Source organism: Brachypodium distachyon, chromosome 3 (assembly GCF_000005505.3).
Source record: "Brachypodium distachyon strain Bd21 chromosome 3, Brachypodium_distachyon_v3.0, whole genome shotgun sequence".
NCBI lineage: Eukaryota > Viridiplantae > Streptophyta > Magnoliopsida > Poales > Poaceae > Brachypodium > Brachypodium distachyon.
Window position 1 is genome coordinate 42,018,257 of NC_016133.3, and position 21,609 is coordinate 42,039,865.

A 21,609-nucleotide genomic window follows, 5' to 3' on the forward strand; every position below is an offset into this window, starting at 1 on the left:
ACACCTTCTCCTTTCCGTGGCGTCCACGGCTGCCGAGGCGGTGGTCGAAGGGCCTTTTCTCACGAAGCTCATTGTACCATTTTTGGCTGGCCTTGAATTCATCTGACCTGACCCACACCTAGAACCTCTCTCAGTCCTCCTCCGAGATCCCCTTCCAGTGCTTGTTAACCACTGTCTTCCAGTCTTTGCCGATGAGCTTCCTGCAGTTATATTGCCACGTGCTCTGGCCTTCCTCATGACTTGGTGCATCCGCCACTCCAACCGTCTCCTGATCTCATCATTGGCAGGCATGAACCGCTTCCATGCCGCCTTGTAACAGTCCTGCTTCACATCTTCCGGGACATCGCTCCATCTTTGATAGATCCGAGCGCGTACCCGTACGATGGCGTTGCATGTGTTCGAGAATCTTTCTGCAGCCTCCACCAGTTCCTCCGGGTAGCTTTCTTTATTTAGCTTGGTGACGACCCACGACTCCATCGGCACCTTGTTCGCCCCCTGCTTGGACTTCGACTGAGTAGTCAACTCCGTAGCCTGAGACATCGCACCCTGGGCTTCTTCCTCGTTAGCTGCTTCTTCAAGGAGCAGCTGCTCCTCGGCTCCTTCAAGGAACAACTGCTCCTCGGCTCCTTCTTCGCCATGCTCGAAGCCATCGCTCATGGCAATTTCCGAGCCCGAGGAAGATGCCCCCGCTTCTTCTTCGACTTCTCCCTCCACACCCGGTGGTTGCTCAGGCACCTCTTCAACGTAAGCCTGAGGTTCCTATCCAACACTTATAAAAGTAATTTTAAAAAACAGATAAATTCGGCATGACCTATGCTGTAAAACAAGAAAATTTCGGCATGACTATTGCTGTAAAATAACAAATGAGTCTACCCGAATTTTATACCTGCATAAAAAAAACTCCCACCCATATATACCCCTCGGCATGATGGCCGGACCCTTCTCAACGACCCGGCACGATGGCCTGGCCCACAGTCCTCATATCAACCGACACGATGGTCAGGATCACATTCAATCATATTTCATCAAACAAATCCATAACTAGCATCAAATTAATCAAATTCAACCATAATTTGACACTAAACAACAGCAATTTGATCAAATTGAACCCATTTAGCAGCAAACTAATCAAATTGAACCATATTTTACCACTAAACATCAGCAAATTGATCTAATTGAACCAATTTAACACCAAATTCTTCAAACTGAACCATAATTTGACACTAAACAACAGCAAATTCATGAAATTGAACCCATTTAACAGAAAATTGAACCCTAACCCTTACCTGGGCAGGGGCGGTGACGGCAGCAGGGATGGCCGCGGTGGTGGTGTTGGCGGCGGGGACGACAGCCGTGGTGGTGGCGTCGGCGGTGGAGGCGGTCGCGGGGGTCGTGGGGGCCGTGGTGGTGGCGTCCGCGGCGGGCGCGGTGGGGGCGGGGTCGGCGGAGGCGGGGTCGGCGGCCCCATCCGTCACGGTGGGCGGCGAAGTTGCCGCCGAGCGGGTCCGACCGCGCCCCCTGGCGATGGGGGGCGCTCGGCGGTAACGCAGCGCCGCCGGATCCCGATCTAGCGGCCGTGGCGTCCAGCGGCTTCCCGCTCCGCGTCGTGCATCCGAAGCCGCCGGCGGAGCTACTAGAAGGGCGGCGGCTAGGGTTTGGGAGAAGGGAGGCGGCGGCGCGCGAAGGCCTAGCGGCATGAGGGGAAGGACAGCGGCCGGCGGCTCGGGCAGGGCTTCGCCTGCGTCGGGAGAGATGGTCGCTGCTGCTGGTCGGTTAGGACGCGCGGGACTGAAAATGCGAAATTTCACTAAGTCTCGCACGTCAAATATATACCCCAGGGGTCACCAGTGGCGGGTATATGCAAATCCCCGCCACTGGTGACCCCTCCTAGGGTTTCTTGTACATGAGACCACCGGTGGCGGGGATTTCCGGATACCTGCCATTGTTGACCCACCAGTGGCGGGTATATGAAAACCCGGCCACTGGTAATTGGAACGGGAGTGAGGGTTCACGGCATGAATTAATGTCTAAAACTTGTATTGGGAACAAACAATATTATTATACATCCAAAAGTACAACTGCTATATTTTTTTGGAACGCAGAGAATATAATAGGATTATAATAGTGCATTCTGAAATAATTACCACTGGCGGGTTTCATACAACTCACCGCCACTGGTGAGTTGGACAAGATTTGGGAAATCCCTAAGTCCTGTAGCATTCAACAGTGGCGGGTTTCAGGAAAATCACCGCCGCTGGTGCCAACTTCTGATGGCGGGTTTTCCTGTAATCACCGCCACTGGTGGCTTCTACGGGCTGCCGCGCGCTCCCACCTCGCTAGTTTACAAGCCTTTCGACCAGCATAAATAGCTTCCTCCCCCTCCCATTGTAGATTCCGAATAAAATCAAATGCTGCTCTCTCGTCCACTCCCGTTCGCTTGGCCTGTGGGCCCGGTACCCTATGTGTGCACTGGTGGGCTCGGATTATAGCCCTGTGGGCCCGTGCTCTTCTGGCCTAGTAGGTAGTACACAGCTCCCGGGTTCTCGCCTGGCTGGGCCCGAACCCGAAACAACCTAGTTGACCGGCCGGGCTAAAAAACCTTTTTTCCCTCCTTTTCTGGTAGCACGCACCAGTGGCGGGTTTCACGAAAATCACCGCCACTGGTGCCCGCTTATGGTGGCGGGTTTCCCTATAATCACCGCCACTGGTACCCCTTCCAGTCGCGGGTTTCAGGAAATCACCGCCATCGGTGGCCTTCTGCAGGCTGCCGCGTGAGGCGAGGTGGGAGTTTAGTCCCACCTCACTAGTTTACAAGCGATTCGACCAGCATATAAGGCTTTCCTCCCTTCTCCCATCAGATTCCGAATATTCCTCTCGCCTGTCTTCTGTGCTCCCCGCCTAGCCCGTGGCCCGGTACCTGTACTGTTCTTTGTGGGCTCGGATTACAGCCCCGTGAGCCCGGGTCCGCTCTCGCCTAGTAGGTAGTAGGCTGCTCCCGGGTTCGCCTAGCTGGGCTCGAACCCGAAACGCTCAGTTGACCCGGGCGGGCTTAAAAACTTTTTTTTCTCCTTTATAATGAAAATAACATGTAATAAGATTTACAAAAAATCCATATCTCTTAATTGTTTCCGAAATCGAAACAAGCAAACAAAATATGCATTCACACTAGAAAAATATTTCGAACAAATTTACGGCATTTGTTTTCAAATTTGAACAATTTAAAATTCGAACCTCGTTAGAATTCAAATTACATTGAAAATCATCAACGAGCATAATTGATCAAAATTACACAAATAGTGAACTATTGGACAATTTTGTCTTTTTTCTTTGTTGTCTTCTCTTTCCTCTTATACGTTTGGATCTCATCGTGGTTGCTTTTGGTGTAGGCCCCGTCTTGTGTGGTTAATTTTGACTTCTTTCTTGTCTGGATCGTCGGTCTTGCCACCTCTTCTTCTTGCCTGGTCGTGGGATCGGGGAGACCTTCATAGTCTTGTTGTGAAGTTACTCCGTCGACCCCAACAATGCTCCTTTTACCTCTCCTCACGACTACGCGGTTTTTCGCTATCGGGTCTTCTATGAAGAAGACTTGTTTGCATTTGGAAGCAAACTGCCATGGTTCAAGCAGTGCCGAGAGTCTTTTGACGTTCACCTGATGACGGGGAACCTCTTTTGGCAGAATCATTGTTGTGAACCTATGATCTTCATGCCTGACATCGCGTGCCCATCTGATGCGAAACATGGCGATGGTGGTGAAGGTGTAGTCAAGCTCCCAGATCTCTTCGATCACGCCGTAGTATGCTTCAGTCTAGCCTTTGCTGTCGGCCCCGTCTCAGCTACGAGCACTATACCGCTGTTTTGGTACGTACTCTTACGGTCTTGAGCCTTGGTGTAGTACGTATAGCCATTCATTGCGTACGACTGGTATGTCACGACGTTGCGGTCGGGATGCCGTGATAACTTCTGGACAATCTTCTCATGTTCATTCGCCGCAGCCCTCGGATACCAAAGATCCTTGAGCCACATGGCGAATGTAGAATTGTGTTTTCGCTGGATCCAATCATCATTCCTGTTAGGGTTGAGGTTTCGAAGTTCTTCGATGTGCATGTCGATGAACAGCTCGACCTCTGGCGTGAGTTGCAGCACCGTTGTGTGTGCTCTTATAAAGTCATCCATTTTTTGGCGAACATGCACATCAAGATCCTTCCGGCCAAGCCCATCTTCACCTTCTAGCTTCCCCTTATGTCGTGATTCGGGGACCCCTATGGGTTTGCGGTCCGCCAACCAATCAGTGCAGAACTCAACGCACTCTTCTGCATGATAGCCTTCCATGATGCTTCCTTCGGGACACCCTCTGTTACGAACATATCGCTTCAACACCCCGTTGTATCGTTCGGGCCCAAACATGTTGTGCAGGAACAATGCCCCTAACATCAATATCTCATTGGCGACGTGGACCATCAGATAGACCATAATGTGGAAGAACGTTGGGGGAAAGAACATCTCACATTCACACAATATCTGTATCATTGCGTCCCTCAGTTGCAAGCAAGGGTCCACCGTGATGGACTTTTGGCCGATCGTGTCGAAGAAGTCACAGAGCTTCATGACCGTCTCTCTCACCCGTGGCTCCATGCAGCCTTTTATTGCAACCGGAAGTAGCTGCGTGAGAATCACGTGGCAGTCATGAGACTTTATGCCAACCAGCTTATGGCTCTTCATGTCAACGGGTTTCTTGATGCTGGATGAGTAGTTCGATGGAACTTTTATGCCATGGAGACACTCGCACGTTCTATGCAGCTCGGCTTTGCTCAGATTGTAATACGCAGGTTTGCATCGCGTATACATCGTGCGTTCACCATCCTTGTTTTCCTGCGGCGCCTCTTCCTTTATCGGCCACAGCTTCTCCCTTATCCCCATCCACTGTAGGTCCTTTCATGCCTTTGGTCCATCTTTTGACTTGTCCGCGTGGTGCATCATCAAGCCTAACAGGCTGTCGCACACGTTCTTCTCGACATGCATGACGTCTATGGTGTGACGGCTCTGTAAGAACCTCCAGTAAGGTAGGTCCCAGAACACGGACATCCTCTTGTATGTAAGGCCGCCATCTGGACCAGCAGCCGGCTATGTTTTCCCGGCCACGATTTCGAGGTCCCTCACAATTTCGTATACTTCCTGTCCAGTCAGTTCCCTCGATCTGTGCCGCCTCTCTGCCCTCCCGTTGAAGTTTTTCTTATCATCCTTTCACTGGTCCTTCATCTCCAGCCACTTACGGTGTCCCATGTACACAATCTTTTTTGATTCTGGCAGGAACAACCCTTCTGTCTCGTCCCCGCACTTTGTGCACGCTTTGTACCCATGTGTTGACTGGCACAATGAGTTCCCGTTCGCCGGGTAGTCATGCACACATGTCAGGAGAGCTGCTCGAAGGGTGAACTCCTTCTTATGAGCGTCCCAAACCTTTCGACCCTTCTCCCAAAGCTCCTTGAGCTCATCCTTCAGCAGCTTCAGATACACGTTCAGATCAGCTCCAGGCTGCTTAGGGCCCTGTATGAGCATTGATAGGTGGATGTACTTCCTCTTCATGACAAGCCACGGGGGGAGGTTGTATATGAACAGGATCACCGGCCATGTGCTGTGTTTGCTGCTCAAGTTTCCGAACGGATTGATCCCGTCCGTACTCATCCCGAACCTGATGTTCCTGGGCTCTGCGCCGAACTCGGGGAATTCGTCGTCCAAAGTCCTCCATTGAGCCGCATCTGCGGGGTGTCTGAGGACTCCATCATCGTTGCGGTACACGCCCTCAGGATCGATATCCACCTGAGTCGCATCGTGGTAGATGAACCACCTGGCCTCCTTCTCGTTCTGGAACCAACGCTCCAGCCTGGTGCCACACGGGAGATACCAGACCGTCTTTGCCGCCGCACCACGCTTCAATTCTTCCTCCTTGCCACCGTCAGGATTGGGGTCTTTCTTCCTGTATCGGGATGTTTTGCATACTGGACAGCTGTGCATGTCTTTGTGGTCGCCCTTATATATGATGCAGTCCAGCGGACAAGCATGGTATCTGATGACCTCTAACCCGAGGGGGCATGTAACTTTCTTCGCCTCATACGTGCTCTTAGGCAACTTGTTGCCCGAAGGAAGTACCGTACGTAGGTAACTCAGGATCTCCGTGAATCCCGAGTCCACGATGGTGTATTTTGCCTTTATACGCAAAAGCTCGAGCGTTACTTCTAGCACACGGTTATCCACGTCGGCATTTTCATATAACGGTGTCTCGGTATCCTCCCTCAGCTTCTCGAACTTACGAGACACCCTCTCATCCTCGGGGTCATCCAACTGATTATGCAGATGCTGATCATCCAGCATTTCAACCATCCTACCGGTTGGAACGTCCTGTACTGGATCCTCGCCACGGTATGCTTCTTCACCAGGCTGGTCGTCAGACTCCATGTTTTCCATCTCGATGTCGTCATCGGCTTCAATGCCATCCTCCCCGTGAGAAGTCCACCTTGAATAACTAGACACAAATCCTCGCATGAGCAAGTGCATCTCGACATCCTCTGGCGGCTCGTACAGCTTGCTGTTCCGACATCTCACACAGGGACAACACATCTTATGACCCCCTTTTATGCATATCTTCCACGCCGACATCGACAAAAGTCTTCAGCCGCTCTATCCACTCAACACGTAACCTGTCCTCGTACATCCAAGCACGGCCCATCGAGCTACAACACAACTTTTTTAAAAAATAAACAAATCAGCTTGATCGACAAAAATGGAAAATTTCGGCATGACCTTTACTAAAAAAAATAGCATTTTGCATTAAGAAATTCGATGCTTGCATCAAAAACAAATTACCACCACCCACATCGGCACGACGGCCGGTATCACACCACATAAAAAATAGACGGCACGAAGGCCGGTGTCAACACACATTTAATATGCTTAACATGCACGTACACCGGTCCCGAGGTTAAGCTTAACCCTAGGGCTAACTCTCAGGTGCTAAGCTCCCCCATAAGCAGCTAGAGATAGAGCTGTAGAGAGAGAGAGCTAGAGAAAGAGAGAGAGAGCTAGAGAGAGAGGGAGCTCATCGGAGCAAAATTAAAGCGAGAAAGAGAGGGATCTGGGAGGGAGGGCCCTCACTAGGGTGGGGGGGAGCTCCAGAGACAGCGGGGCAGCCCGGGAGAGCCGCCGGAGAGAGATCGGGGCCAGATTTGCCACCACCGGCCACCGCGCCATTAATGGCTTTTTGGCCAAATTGAAGAAGAAGCGGAGGAAGAAGGGAGAGAAAGAAGGAGATGGGGGAGAGAGGTACCTTCGAGCCGCCGCCATCAATTTTGGCAGGGCTTCGCCGCCAGTGAGGAGCAGAGCCGCAGCTGGTCCAAGACATACGCGCGAGCTCGAACAGCTTCGGGCTCGCACAGTATTTATATATAGGAAGGTCGCCAGTGGCGGGTGTACGGTTAAACCGCCACTGGTGACCTCTAGCGGCGGGCGGAAAAATAAACCGCCACTGGAGGCCTCAGCAGTGGCGGGTAAGGTTACCCTCCACTGGTGCTCTCCCACCAGTTTTCCCTCTTTAGTCCCACCTCGCTAGTTTACATGAGTTCCGACCAGCATAAAAGGAATTCCGCCGCCCCACTTACCAGTGGTTACTACTCAGTGCTCAGTGCGTTCCACGTTCTGATTGAGTACTAAACGAATGATCGGGCGGTGCTTAAGGGGTTCAGGGAAGATCACTGAGACTGAGTAGTACCATCATGTATCGGGTGGCCTACTAGTGGCGGGTATTTTTTACGGCCGCCACTGGTGGTTGTTAGGGTTTCCATGGCCATTTCCAGTGGCGGTGACAAACACCGCCATTGGTGATGAACCACCAGTGGCGATGACTTGTTTCGGGACAATATTCACCGTCACTGGTGGCGCTCGTGGATGCCTCGAGAAGTCTCCAGTGGCGGTGTGTTTTTGGTCCGTTTTAACCGCCACTGGAGGGAATCACGGATGAAATTTTTTGTAACACTGTGTCGTTCTAAATTTTCATAGTCACGTCTATATTGCTCTCAGAGAAAATCCCCCGGTGACTAGCTAGTAGCAGAGAATATTTCTCTTTACACTGTAGGATTTTTTGTAAGAAATAGTTTCAACATTGTTTTTTTTTCCTGCACGACTCTCCTGGATATTCGGATTAGGCTAATATCAAGTTTGCGTGAATTTCATTTCAGTGACCTCAATTCCTCCATGAGAACTCTAAACTGAGCTCAAAGCGTTCGATTTATTACCGTTTTGAGAACTACAATACTCCTTTTCTCCATCACGTTGCTCTTTCTCCAAATTTCTCTGTATTACCGTGTTAAAAAATATTAGAGCCGTCGATTAAAGAAAGAAGAGGTACTCTGTTCTTCGTGCTTTTGAGTTCGACAAGATGGCACCTCACATATTTTAACCTCAGTCGAGCCTGTGTGGTCTATTTGCTGCCTCGATAGATTCGGGATTCCTATCGGTGGAGAATCTTTTGGACTGAACTTCTATTTCTTTCTGCTTTTCATCGGTCCATTTTCTGCTTTTGGGTGTTGGGTTTTGTGTGCTCTTATTATTTTACTCGCACTTCGTTTCCTCCGGTACTCAGCAGTTTGTCCGTTGGTGACTGGCCTGAAGCCTCTTTCTGAACAAACCAATAACCGGCCATGCTTGCGACAACAGCAGTGTGTTGAAGTCCCGAAGCAAACCTCTTTTTCCTCAGACCCAAGAAGACCGACCTGATTACCTGAATATAGCTTAGATTTACTAATCACATGTGATAATTAGCTTGTGGGAGGCTTATGTGTGTGTTGTTATGTCACGAAAGTGGTTATTTTCGTTACAAATATTACTACGCAGTACGGAGTAGGAGTAGATGAATTTTTGGCAATTTTGGCCCTTTTTTTGACACTTAAGATAAAGTTAGATCATCGTCTATTTACAAACGAACTTACTAGTTCATGTGATCAAACAAGTCATAAAAAATGGCAGATCTGTCCTCGGCGAGAGCAGATTTGCGCAGATATGCATATGCATCTTCCAAACAAAGCTCACGTGAACGTGCTTAACAACAACTATAACTACTGTAGTAAAAGATGAATGCGCTAGACCAGCAGCACGCACTGTCTGCAGTAAATTAAGCTAGCTAGCATGATTGCATGAATGCTTGCTAGCTCCTGTGGCCGCGTCCGTGCGTTTTAAATGCTTGGATCTTAGAAGGAAGTACATACTACACAGATAAAACACTTGTTTCCTCTTTGGAGAAAGAGTAGAACACATGCACACTCCGATAAACAAACATGCGTGCCAACATATATACTTCACCTAGGTTGCTAGATATATACGTGCAAGGGACCACGAAAAGATCCTATATAGTATATGCAAGCCGGCTCTGAGGCATACAATTATAAACCGCGTTATGTACGTACGTACGTGCCCGCGATCCATGCATCGAGCTAGGTAAGAAGGTATATATGCAGCCTGAAGCCCTGAAGCAGAAATCTCCTATTGCCGAAATTACTTGTTACTGATTTAATACAACTTTAAATTAAATCTGGCACGTACAAATAATATGAGTCGGAGGAAGTATGTATATATAGGAGCTGCACGGGTAAGTACAAAGGTACGATACGGATCGAGTAAGATGCTCGGATCAACGAGTAAGAAACCAAGATTGGATTTTATGATAGCTTACCGCGTAGGCCGGGTGGTGGCAGTAAGAAATCGAGATGTATATATATACGTACGTACCAAAAGAAATTGAAGTTTGCAACACGCCGGCCCGTTAAGAAACACACTGCATAACATAAAAGATCTGGCTCGGAGTTGTAGGCGGTACAGGAGTACGTAAGGAACAACATGGGGGCTGGTTAAACTGAAGCTACCAGCGATATATACGCTTAGCTTAGCATGCAATGGCAATGGACGATCGATCGACAGCAATAATCCCCTGCTTTCTGTGTGATGATCATCTCAAAATTCATCAAACCAAAAAAGAAAGGGTAAGCCGGGCCGACGCTGATGCGACGCCGACTATTCACGGAGAGATTGATGGGCGATTTCGGGGGGAGCCCGGGCCGGACAAAGGCAGCTTTTTTTTTCTTTCCCCTCTCGGGCCTGCCTAGCTAGCTAGAGCTAGGCAAGTAGCTAGAGCTAGGACACTGCGACAGTGGCTGCTCTTCGTGCATTGGCCACTGCCGCCGTGATCGGACGTCACGAGCACAAAAGGAGAGCTTTAGATTTTGTTCCCCGGTCGCTAGATATCGAGATTTCTTACGGAGTACTTCTTCTCCTGCCAGCGTCGGGTCGTCGCAGCGTACGTACCTACGTATTGTACGTGCGTGCCCTGCTGTCGACCGCCAGGCAAGGCGAGCTGTTCGATTGGAGTACTGTGGAAGAACAAGAAGATCGGATCGTTTTTTTTTTTTAGCGAAAGATCGAATCGGGTTGATCGAGGTCGTGGATGGTAGATGCACGTAAACGGGCTGGGCTTGGTTCGGGCAGCAAGGTCGGGTGTCTGTGGTCGTGCTAGAACCGGAGAAGAGGCCCAGTGTGACCAAGGCTGCAATGGGCCACAGGCAGGGGTGGAGTCAGAAAAATAATATAAGGTGGGCTTGAAAAACAAATACTGCTATTAGGGAGGGCCAATCCACAAAAATACATAGCTTACTTTATCGTTGTCATAAACAGATGCCCCCTCCCCCGCGCAGAAATCGAGATGATACGGTTTATTTCGGTGGAATATGATCAAAATAGAATTTTCATACAATGCGAATTTCCACGTATCTTGCTACTACTATTTAGCCTTCCGGTTTGGTCTAACCCGAAATCCATGATAAAACTTAAATGCCTAATACCCGTTACATATCACCTCTATGACCTCTTGTGATCTCACATTCTCATCGCTGGACCGATCGTCAACCAGCCTGCATCTCATCATGTGTGAAACAGCACTAGTGTTCTTCATCCGTTGCCTGTCCCTCCGCACTTCAACTTTTGTGATTAATTCTATCATATTAATCATTATGCCAAGTTTGATCAAATTAAAAGAAATACATGATCGGTGTCCGAATTTGGTCGAGCGAGTAGAAGTTAAAGCAGGTTGATAGGAATTAACATAGTTTAATGATTATGCGCCCGAGTTGTCCGTGTTTTTTGGCTTGTTTGTTTGGGAAAATGGGGCAATAGTTGCCATCGCTTCCTACCAAGAAACGTTGAAGTTTTCTTAACCAGATAAAAGTTTGGCACATATTAAGTAGTACTCACTCCTTTACATAATTCTTGTCTCAAATTTGATAAAAAAATGGATGTATTTATTTCTAAAAATTCTCTAGATACATGTAATATTTCGACAAGAATTATAGAACGGAGTGAGTGGTACGGAGTATGATGAATTTAATAAAACTAAGTAGGGGATTTGTAAAATTCTAAATTACTCTTGTAAAATCCGTCATAACATATTGTTCAAATTATTATTTTTTATAAATTTGATCAAAATTTAAGAAATTTAAACGTGTGGCAAAGCTTGAATATCTTATAAATAGAAACGGATTGTGTACCGAAAAAGTAAATAAAAATGGCACCCGTACCTGTAGCATACATGTTTCACTCAACACATTCCACCCCTGCCTCGGCTGCTCGCCGGGGAGTGCTCTTCCGTCGGCTTCCTGTTCGCCGGAATCCCTCCACTTTCACTCTTACACGATCGCCATCCTTTTCTTCGCCCTCAGCCAAGGCGGAGCTTCGCTTCACACGCCGCCGCCGTGGCCTCTTCGTTCCTCCTTTACTCTCAGTCTTAGCCGTGCTATTGGGATCGCCGTCCATGTCCTCCTCAACCTTGGCGATATCGTCCACTTCGCCGGCGTCATGCTCCCGAAGCCTTCCACTCCTCTCTTCGGTCGTCGGAGCCGGCTCCTCGCCGCCGCCATCGTCATCGTTGCTCAGGAATTCAGCAGCTGGTTTCTTGCCCTTCCCTCTAGGCCTACCCATGTGATCCGTCGCTAGAGCTGCAAGAAATCAAGTCAAGAGATCTCATCGAGATCAGCTGGGGAGGACACTGAAGCACAAAGATCATGAGGGACCTCAAGCAGAAGCAGGAACAAAGAGCAAGGCAACGAACAATCACACGCAAAAAAAAAACCCGATCAATCAAAGAGCACGAACAGGGGGACAGAAAGAACGAGAAGTACCTGTACAAAAACAAGATCACAAGAACATGAGCTGACCTCTCCAACCCCACTCGATCTCCTGATTAGAAACCGACTGGCCGGCCGGCCGAGAGGGGAATGCAAAGGCGACGGATGGATGGAGATGGTGCGCGTACGTGGTGAATCTTCAGGTTGGTGGGCGTTGATATATTGCCAGCACCAGCAGCAGCTGAGAGCTAGTGGCAATCACCAAGCGGCGGCAGCAGACAGAGGAGGGGAATGGGATTACGAGGCGTCGAGGCCACTGTTCTGCAGAGAGATCGAGACCAGAGTGAGAGAGGTCCTATGTCATCCATCGCAAAAGCTCCCTCCTCAGTCCCCAGCAACCTCACCGGACTTCCGACAACCACCTGTGCTGTGCAGCCAGTGTGGCAGTGTCCGATCGCTTCCAACACACGAAAAGGAAGGGACGCAGCTCGACCGTGCGCGCGTCATGGCTTCGCCATCACTCCATCGGCCACCAGCCGCCCAGCTGAACAACACATCTTTTGCGTAGACACTCACTCACTGATCAGTAGAAGAAAAGAAACTCTGTTCTATCCTCTGTCAAAAAGAAACGTAGTCGAGAAAAAAAAAACTCACTCGCACCGGCCCACGTGTGCCGGGCCTCTCGCGAAAGTAAGTTATGGGCCCATCCGGGGTGTGCGGCCCATGAGCCGTGGGAACTGCGTGACCGGTTTGATTTGATTTCTCGGGTCGGTTGTTCGCTTGAGTTGTTGCGTACGTGAGTTTTGTCCCACCTCGGCCAGGGGGAGAGGAGGGGCAGGAGGAGGCGGGTATAAAGAGGGGAGGCGGGCGCGACGGAGAAGTCATCTTTGCGCTTGGGGCAATGACGCAGCTAGTGAGGTTATACCGAGGCGCGTCAATTGCTGGTTGAAAACTATTTCCAAACCCCCTCTTTGGCCCTCCGGGGCCACTGAGAATTTCTGGAAGGGCTCCCTTTCTTCGGAGAGGGCAAGGCCCTACAAATCAAATTCAAACTCTTTTTGGTAACCACGCACCACTTTTTCATTACTACAGTATTTTCAACTAAGTTCAAAATAACGTTTTCTTAATTTTGTTGATTACAGGCATCATTAAACGAAATGTTAGCCTGATAGAACTGTAGGTTTTTGTATGAAATCGACTGCCTAAATTTTCCTAGCTCTGTCGTTGGTCAATCGCGATCCTCCAAGCTTCGGTTTGGTGTACTCTCCAAGTACCGGTATTGACCAGCGATGCTCCGTCGCTCCAAGCTTCGGTTTACCGGTCTTGAGTCCCAGAGTGAATTACTCAAGGTCTGACCTTCATTGCTGTACCTGGGTAAAAAGCCTTGATCTCGTCCTAGCGGTTGGATCTGGTTGCAACGACGATAACGACGATCAGACGTCGTTTCCCTTCATAGAAGGGTCACCTTTGAAGAACCTCTCTTGTTTTTTAGGGGATGCCTTAGGGGTGATTTTGGTGGTTGTTGTGTTTCGTCAACTCGTCATACTCTTTGGTCCTTATTTTTTTTGGTCATTTATTTTCTTTTCTTTTTTAATTTTTTGGACCTGTGCATCCTCATTGTCTGGCTTTTGCTCTTCTCAGTGTGTTGGTGCAAGAGGCTGGGTGCACTTGATATTAATATATTACTCTTTGTCGAAAAGAATATGCGAAACACGGCTAAGTTGTACCTGAGATTTCTAAAAGAAAAACATTTATGCATCATCACGGAGGCGCACGCACACCACCAATGTGGAGCAAACTAAAGACCCGGCCTAAACCCCTGCAACACATCTCCTGGCTGGCGGCTGCGTCGTCTAACAACCCGCGGCTTCGCAGCTGTTACGACTGAAAATATCACTAGACTACGCGGAATCAGCTAACTGACTAACCAATTAACCCTCCTAAAACCCCGTTGAGAATGTGAGATCCGCCCCCTCTGCACTGCGGAGCGTCCCCGGCTTTATTAAACCCCCCGGTGGAAGAACTAACTTAACAAACGAACTGCTCACCGATATTGTCGATACCATCGTGGCGGAGGCTGTGGCCGGCTCGTGGCTCGGCGCGATCATGGAGCAGGAGCACCAGCACCAGCACCAGCCGCCGGCAGCCGGCGACGACGTCGTGGTCCAGCTCAGCGCCTCGGCCGTCGCCGCCGTCGACGAGCGGAGCTCCACCGCCACCGGCAACGAAGACGACGACGACGACGCCAATGCCGCCGGCAAGTCGCGCCGCACCTTCAGCCAGTCCTACAAGATGGCGCACCGCAAGCCCCAGGTACGTAATTGAGACCGGAGACCAAGATCTTAAGGCCACTCTTGATTCCTGCATATATTCACAGATGAGACGATGAGAATGCCATTTACTTCCCCTGAGAGGCGCACGATCTGTTAATTGTTGATTGATTCGTGCGTGCGTGCGTGCGTGCAGGAGTTTACGTGGTTCCAGGCGCTGGGGCTGGCGTACCAGTCGCTGGGGATCGTGTACGGCGACCTCGGGACGTCGCCGCTCTACGTGTTCTCGACGGTGAAGCTGGAGGACCCCTCCAAGGACGACTTCCTCGGCCTTCTCAGCCTCATCCTCTGGACGCTCGTCTCGATCGCCTTCGTCAAGTACACCTTCATCGTGCTCCATGCAGACGACCATGGAGAAGGTGTTATTATTAGTCAATTAACTGCCTGCCTCAAATTAATCTTCCTTCTAATTTCTTTCCTAGTTGATCACCTTTTGGTTCATGAATTTACTACTGGGATTTTCTGTCTCCTTACCAATACTTTCTGGATCTTGGTATTTTCACCAGTTTCTGGTGCTAGATTGGTTAAAAAAACGAATCGTGCTTTTGTTAGAACATGGAAGAGAAATTATCGTTAAGATCAATGTGCATCTTTAGGCTACGGTCAAAATACTTATGAATGTAGGTTGCCATTTGATCTGTTTCATTTTAACCGTTAAACTGATCCTATTGTCAACCTAAAGGTAACACCGCATCATTGCAAAACCTGAAATGATATGATATATGTCTTAGATAAAAGCAGGTTTTCCAGTGAAACTTGCAGTTTTTTTTCATTCGCCTGTCATAATATCATAATATTTATCTAGTGCAACTTTGCAAGAGAATGGCCAGTATCAGAAGATCAGCAGAAACCTAGATGTAGAGAATATGGATGTAAGAAACTTATTCTAGAAGTCAAAAAGACCACAAATGATATACCGTTTCACTCGGTAACAAGTATTGAGGGGAGCAACATCACCAGCAACAAAACTAAATATGAAGGTCCAAATCTTTTACCACTAGCAACAGATCTGAAAGAGATAGCAAATCAGGAATACAGATAACGAGTGACAGTTCAGATGAAAATGAGACGACTAAAAAAATATCATTTACACACATGAACCTTACTCACCTCTACTTGTATGTACTACAAATCCTGATTTTCTTTCTTCCTCAGTAGCTATTAGTTAGGAAAAATTGAACTAGAATTAGAAAAAAAATAGGAAGAGAGGAAAAACAGAAATGAGTAATGTGCAATGGTAAATCCATTACCTGTCACCTGTGGCAAGTATCACAAGAAATAATAGCTTAGAAAATTCTTCCACCATCATTTAATTCTTTATCTACCATATGACCCAAGATTTACCTGTCAAAAACTATTGTAGTTTGTTGCACTTAGATTTTGGAGCGTACTTAATCCTCTTACTGTGTGAAGGTGGTACCTTTGCCCTGTACTCGCTCTTGCGTCAACATGTGAATTTCAAGGGAAACATGCCAGTGCCAGTCACACAGTTGGAATCTGATGTCAATCTGAAGTACCACAGTAAGAAGAGCAAGTTGCCATCTAAGATGCTGGAGTTCTTGGAAAGAAGCACGGCAGCCCAGGTAATCATCACCGGCATCGTTTTGTGTGCGACATCCATGGTGATGGGTGATGGTGCCCTCACTCCAGCCATCTCAGGTACATTTTCTGTCCAAATGTTTTGTTCTTATTAGCCACTTCAAGAGCCCTTGGTAATGTAATTTGAAATCTCATCTGATTGTCTATATGTTTCTTTTTGTATACAATATATATATTCAGTCCTGTCGGCTGTTCAAGGAATCCAATCAAGATCTTCTAACATAACACAAGGTAACAGCTGGTTATTTATTTTCTTATTTTATACCTGACATTTCTACTCGTAGTACCTTGCGCCATTGTACTGTACAAGGCAAGGCAAAACACTAACAACATGTTTGCTTGTTGCAGAGCATGTCGTCATTCTATCTGTGATTATCTTGATCATTCTTTTCTTTTTCGAAAAATATGGGACAAGCAAAGTCAGCTTCGCTTTCTCTCCTATTATGCTCTTGTGGTTTGCATCTGTTTCAGTCATTGGACTATACAATATTATCAAGTATTATCCACCAGTTCTGAAAGCAATATCACCACATTACATAATAACTTTCTTCATGAGGAACAAAAGAGCAGGCTGGGAGCAACTTGGAGCAGTTGTTCTATGCATAACAGGTGAAATTATAGCTTTGAAGATTGAATATAATATATAAAATAACATTTGACTTCCTGGTTTTACTTCACATTTAAATTTATCTACTCCCTCCGTCCCATATTAGCTGTCTCAAATTTGTCAAAATATGGATGTATCCATGCCTAAAAAACGTCTAGATACATGTAATATTTCGACAATTAATATTGGACGGAGGGAGTAGTTTCTTTTCAGTAACTTAACATCTCCTAATATGAATACTTGTGATTATAATCAGGTGCTGAAGCTATGTTTGCTGACTTGGGTCATTTCAACAAGTCATCAATTCAGGTAAATGATCTTTTTGGGTAAATGATCATTTTCTTTGACATAATAAATAAGTATAAGTACTAATTATCCCCCTCCCACCCCCCCGCGGCAGATGGCATTTTCAGCAGTAGTACTTCCATCAATGGTCCTTGCATATTCTGGCCAGGCGGCATTTTTGATCAAGAACCCTTCTATGCTCAGCACCACATTTTACAGTAGCACTCCAGAGCCCATATTTTGGCCCATGTTTATCGTAGCTACTTTGGCTGCTATTGTTGCAAGCCAGGCATTAATATCAGCCAGTTTCTCCATCATTCGACAATCAATTGCTTTAGGTTGTTTTCCAAGGGTTACCATGAAGCATACCTCGGAGAAGTATGAAGGCCAAGTTTACTCTCCAGAGATCAACATCTTCTTGGCGATCTTAAGCGTCCTGGTTACTGTTGGCTTTCGAGGGGGGCCAGAGATTGGGCAAGCCTTTGGTGAGAATCTAGTGCTAGCTCATGTTATTTCTTATTTTCATATTTCCTCATCATATGTGAGGTTTCTATTCATATGAGGAGTTATGACTAAGTTGGATCAAAGCACATCAATAACATTAGCAATATTACCATTACGATGTACCTGATTGTCGTTTGGTACTTTGGTTCTTAAAACACAATTGGGTAATTGCACACAAAAAGTAGCCTTGCTAGAAACTAGAAGGGCAACATTTCTCCATTTGAATAGATGTAATACCAATAATGCACACAATTGACATGCATTATTTGCCAACTGATTGGAAGTTCTTTCTTTCTGTTTTCAGGGACGGCAGTGATATGGGTTATGCTTTTTACAACAACCCTGATGACAATTGTCATGGTTATAGTCTGGCAAACTGACATTCTAGTAGTTTGTCTATTTTTCACGGTCTTCTTTTCCATAGAAGGCATTTACATGACCTCCCTCCTAAACAAGATCATACAAGGTGGATGGTTTCCATTTGCAATTGCTATATTCTTCCTTACAATTACACTTTCTTGGACATATGGAAGAAAGAAGAAGAATGAATATGAAGCAGCCAACTCAATGGATACGCCGGAATTCACTAAAAGAGTAACAGTTAGAAGCCGCGTACCTGGAATATGCATCTTCTGCACAGACTTGATGAATGGCATCCCACCAATTGTGCGCCATTATGTTCAACATGTGGTTTCCGTCCGTGAAGTGATGGTGTTTGTTACTGTGAGGATTCTTCCAGTGAGATCTGTCCTCCCTGAAGAGCGCTTCCTTGTAGACAAACTAGACCATGTCGGTGTTTACAGGTGCATACTCCAATATGGCTATATGGACAACCACAACATTGATGATGATAACTTTGTTGTATTAGTTGTGGCATCCCTCAAGAAAATAGCTGAGAACGATCATGAGATTGCACTGCTTGATTCAGCTTTCACAAATGAAACAACCTTTGTGCTTGGAAGGACTATTCTAAAGATGAGCGCCAAGCATAATTGCTTCAAGCGCTTCGTTGTCAATGAACTTTACAGGTTCCTGCAAAAGAACTTCAGGTCCAACATGTCCAGTCTGAAGATAGCTCATGGTAAAGCCTTACAGGTTGGGATGCTATATGAGATCTGAGGAAGGCAACTTGCAGGTTGAAATGGTCCATTATATTTTAGGAATGCATTTGCACAGAATCTGGATGTGTTTTCAATATGTAACATTAGCAGAATTGTCATTTTGATATTTTCTAAAAGCTATCTGGGTCAAACTATAAACTCTACCCAAGTTTATGAGTTTCTATTTATTTCGCTGGTTTTCTAGGGAGGTCTTCAATCAACCATGTGATATTAGTTGTTTGAAATATTGTGAACTCCCATTCAATTGTCAAATGTTAGTCGGATTGCTAAACTGCCAGGCAATGAATTCTTCTGCATTAGTGTTATTATTTTCGAACATGCAAAACCATTTATAAGCATTCTAGATAGCCCATTGTCCTTTAGTTTTAGTATTGTAACTGCCTGTGTAGTCCACAGTTCCCTAGCCTGCAGAACATGTGCATTCTTGGGCCGCCATAATGACTTGCATAGCACTAAAAATAACTGATGTTCCAAGGAAAATGTTTTTACAGCTAACAATGTTGTGCCATTAATAGTTAGAAGTAGCTATGAGAGTATACTGTTTTCGCCAGATCAATAGTGGTGATGCTCCAAATAAACATCCTGGTGGCAGGGTACGTCTGAAAATCACTAACGGAAAAGAAATAACTGGTCACGATTATTAGAAGCAAATTGTACAGGACGATCACATCCTCATTGAATTTCAATTGTTCGTTGCAATCATATACACCTTAGCCCTAGTAATATAATGAAGATTACAAAGAGGAGAATATTGGAACACCAGGTAGGGTGACACCTGAATCTACAATGAAGATGTTGCCAGTTACATATGATGATGTTTCATGGATCAGAAAACGAACCAGCGATGTCAATGCTGGATCAGTAGTGCCATGTGTCTTAAGTGGCACGATCTTTGAAACAACAGTCTTCAGCCATTTCTTTTGCAACAGAGGGGCGGTTATCTCCGACTGGAAGATTCCAGGTGCGATTGAGTTCACTCTAATGCCATATGCTCCTAACTCCAAAGCCAATAGCTGCAGAAACACACCAAATATAGCTTGTTACAAACACAAGCATGAAACACATATATCATGAGGAATGAGCACCCTACCTTTGTGGCATAATGCACAGCGGACTTGGAAGATGTATATCCAATGGAGCCAGGCAGATGGCCACGGTTAAGACCAGCAACCGAGGAAATGTTAATTACCGAACCCTTTATCTTGGATTCATGCATGCGTCTACATATGTGCTTGGCGACGAGCCATAATCCGGTAAGGTTCGTCTTCATGAGTTTATCCCATTCGTCCTCAGGCCAATCAAGTGCGGAATAGACACCTCCTGCAGTATTCAGAGACGCTCTTACATGCCATTTTTGCCCACATGTACTAGGTTAGGGAACACGGTATTTTCCCCATTCTGAGACATATAAACACTTTCTGCTAAGATCACGCTAGTAATTTTGCTATGGGCCAAAATAAGTGCACATTTGAGCTTAACTGGGCAACTATTTTCATTTGGGGATAAAATTCGATCCCGGAAACATGAAATCAACAGATCAAGGTTGAGCTTTAATTCATGAAATCAATAGATTAAGGTTGACGCGATGAATCACGCCCCATCGAGCAAATTAGTTACCTCGGATACCAGCGTTGTTGATCAAGACGTCGATGCGGCCGAAGGCGTCCCAGGCCCTCTGCACCGCCGCCTCGGCCGCCGACCCTCCGGCGGCGACGTCGATCTCGACGGCCACCGCACGGGTCCCGTGGGCGTCCGCCGCCGCGTTGATCTCGTCGCAGAGCGAGCGGAGGCGGTCGGCGCGGCGCGCGGCGGCGACGACCCGGCAGCCGGCGCGCGCCAGGTCGAGGCAGAACTCGCGGCCGAGGCCGGAGGAGGCGCCCGTCACCAGAACCACCTGCCCCTCAAGTCTGCTCCACGGCGCTCCGACCGCCGTCTCCGGCCGCGACGACGCCATCGCTGGGGAATGGGGAAAGTGTAGTGAGTTGGGCTTGCCACAGCGTCGGTTAAAACACTCTGCTCTAGCGGTGGGGAGTGGACAACGGGTTGAATTCACCTGTTGACTTCGAAATTTTAGAGTTAAAATTTCCGTTTTGCAGTACCTCCGTTTCAATGTACAAGGACTACACATTATCTGTAGATCGCTAATTTAACAAATACTTCCTCCGATCCTAAATTGTTATAGAAATATGACATGTATGTAGACACTTTTTAAGAATAGATACATCCATGTTTGGACAAATTTGAGTCAAGAATTTAGAATCAGAGAGAATATAATATAATTTCTTTTTGAAGGAACTATAATATAAATTATATATTGCAAAAATCATACCATTAAAAAAATAGAACATTTGATATTTCTAAATATATAATTTTTGTGATATAAAACTCAGATTACATTGGTTAGACTTAGAGATGTATATAAACCTTGTATATTGAAACATAGGTGGCAGATATCTACGAGTCTTTGAAAATTTAATTTGACATTTTAAATGACATTAATCCCGGCAAGGCGAACCCATATCCCATATCAATACTAAGTGACATATGAGATATTTGATCCATGTCGGAAGTGGAGTCAAAAGGGGAAGAGTGGCATTCTGACATGGTCAAGGCGGTTTAACCCGACCTACTACGGTGCTCGTCTACTTTTCCATTTGTGAACTTAGGCTAGGGTTTGGGTGATAGCGGTGACCGCCGAAACACGCTACTCCTGCGGTGGGGATAAGAATTCTTAAGTAGACGTCTAAAAAAGAGAATACAAGCTAGTGCTTACCTAAGTGTCACATTTTACAGTGTAAACTATCATTCAAGAGCGTTTATACAATTTAAAAACATTAATAGTTTATTTTAGCGTCGAACTCTAAGTTAAGCATCAACATCAGCTCTTGGGTCGAGAATAAATCCTAGACAAGCTAAGCAAGTGGGATTCTGACCCTAACGCGCACTTTAAGAGCCCCACGGAGATGACCTAAATCTAAGCTAAATTTGTTAATTCTGTTTTGCAC

At 46.8% G+C, this 21,609-nt stretch overlaps 3 protein-coding genes, 1 long non-coding RNA gene and 1 other non-coding gene across 5 annotated transcripts; 3 read left to right on the top strand and 2 right to left on the bottom strand.

Annotated features, from left to right (window-relative positions):
* Positions 1 to 11,628: 11,628 nt before the first annotated feature.
* LOC104583731 lies at positions 11,629 to 12,012 on the bottom strand. Its single transcript, XM_014900554.1, has one exon. The coding sequence runs from the start codon at positions 12,010 to 12,012 to the stop codon at positions 11,629 to 11,631; it is 384 nt and encodes a 127-aa protein (XP_014756040.1).
* Positions 12,013 to 13,041: 1,029 nt separating this feature from the next.
* On the top strand, positions 13,042 to 13,192 carry LOC112272143. The gene has a single exon (XR_002965838.1). It is a non-coding gene; the product is annotated as a U4 spliceosomal RNA (small nuclear RNA).
* LOC112271488 lies at positions 13,077 to 13,857 on the top strand. Its single transcript, XR_002964559.1, has 2 exons — positions 13,077 to 13,219; positions 13,301 to 13,857. It is a non-coding gene; the product is annotated as an uncharacterized LOC112271488 (long non-coding RNA).
* A 407-nt stretch (positions 13,858 to 14,264) lies between these two features.
* LOC100837279 (potassium transporter 26-like) lies at positions 14,265 to 18,771 on the top strand. Its single transcript, XM_024461452.1, has 8 exons — positions 14,265 to 14,471; positions 14,625 to 14,859; positions 15,875 to 16,147; positions 16,268 to 16,318; positions 16,436 to 16,696; positions 16,951 to 17,003; positions 17,095 to 17,464; positions 17,788 to 18,771. The coding sequence occupies exons 1-8, from the start codon at positions 14,265 to 14,267 to the stop codon at positions 18,600 to 18,602; spliced, it is 2,265 nt and encodes a 754-aa protein (XP_024317220.1). The 3' UTR covers positions 18,603 to 18,771.
* Positions 18,772 to 19,214: 443 nt separating this feature from the next.
* Positions 19,215 to 20,605, bottom strand: LOC100822976 (3-oxoacyl-[acyl-carrier-protein] reductase). The gene is made up of 3 exons (XM_003574705.4): positions 20,222 to 20,605; positions 19,695 to 19,924; positions 19,215 to 19,617 (listed from the first exon to the last, which is right to left on the bottom strand). The coding sequence occupies exons 1-3, from the start codon at positions 20,556 to 20,558 to the stop codon at positions 19,339 to 19,341; spliced, it is 846 nt and encodes a 281-aa protein (XP_003574753.1). The 5' UTR covers positions 20,559 to 20,605; the 3' UTR covers positions 19,215 to 19,338.
* Between the last annotated feature and the right edge of the window lie 1,004 nt (positions 20,606 to 21,609).

Bases quoted from the DNA above. Each gene is read 5' to 3' on its own strand.
- LOC104583731 (XM_014900554.1), bottom strand. From the start codon at position 12,012: ATGGGTAGGCCTAGAGGGAAGGGCAAGAAACCAGCTGCTGAATTCCTG.
- LOC100837279 (XM_024461452.1), top strand. From the start codon at position 14,265: ATGGAGCAGGAGCACCAGCACCAGCACCAGCCGCCGGCAGCCGGCGAC. The intron at 14,860-15,874 runs GTCAATTAACTG...TAGATTTTGGAG, and splicing joins TGGAGAAGGTGTTATTATTA to CGTACTTAATCCTCTTACTG. The intron at 16,697-16,950 runs GTGAAATTATAG...GATTATAATCAG, and splicing joins AGTTGTTCTATGCATAACAG to GTGCTGAAGCTATGTTTGCT.
- LOC100822976 (XM_003574705.4), bottom strand. From the start codon at position 20,558: ATGGCGTCGTCGCGGCCGGAGACGGCGGTCGGAGCGCCGTGGAGCAGA. The intron at 19,925-20,221 runs GTAACTAATTTG...TGAATACTGCAG, and splicing joins CAACAACGCTGGTATCCGAG to GAGGTGTCTATTCCGCACTT. The intron at 19,618-19,694 runs GTAGGGTGCTCA...GTGTTTCTGCAG, and splicing joins CTGTGCATTATGCCACAAAG to CTATTGGCTTTGGAGTTAGG.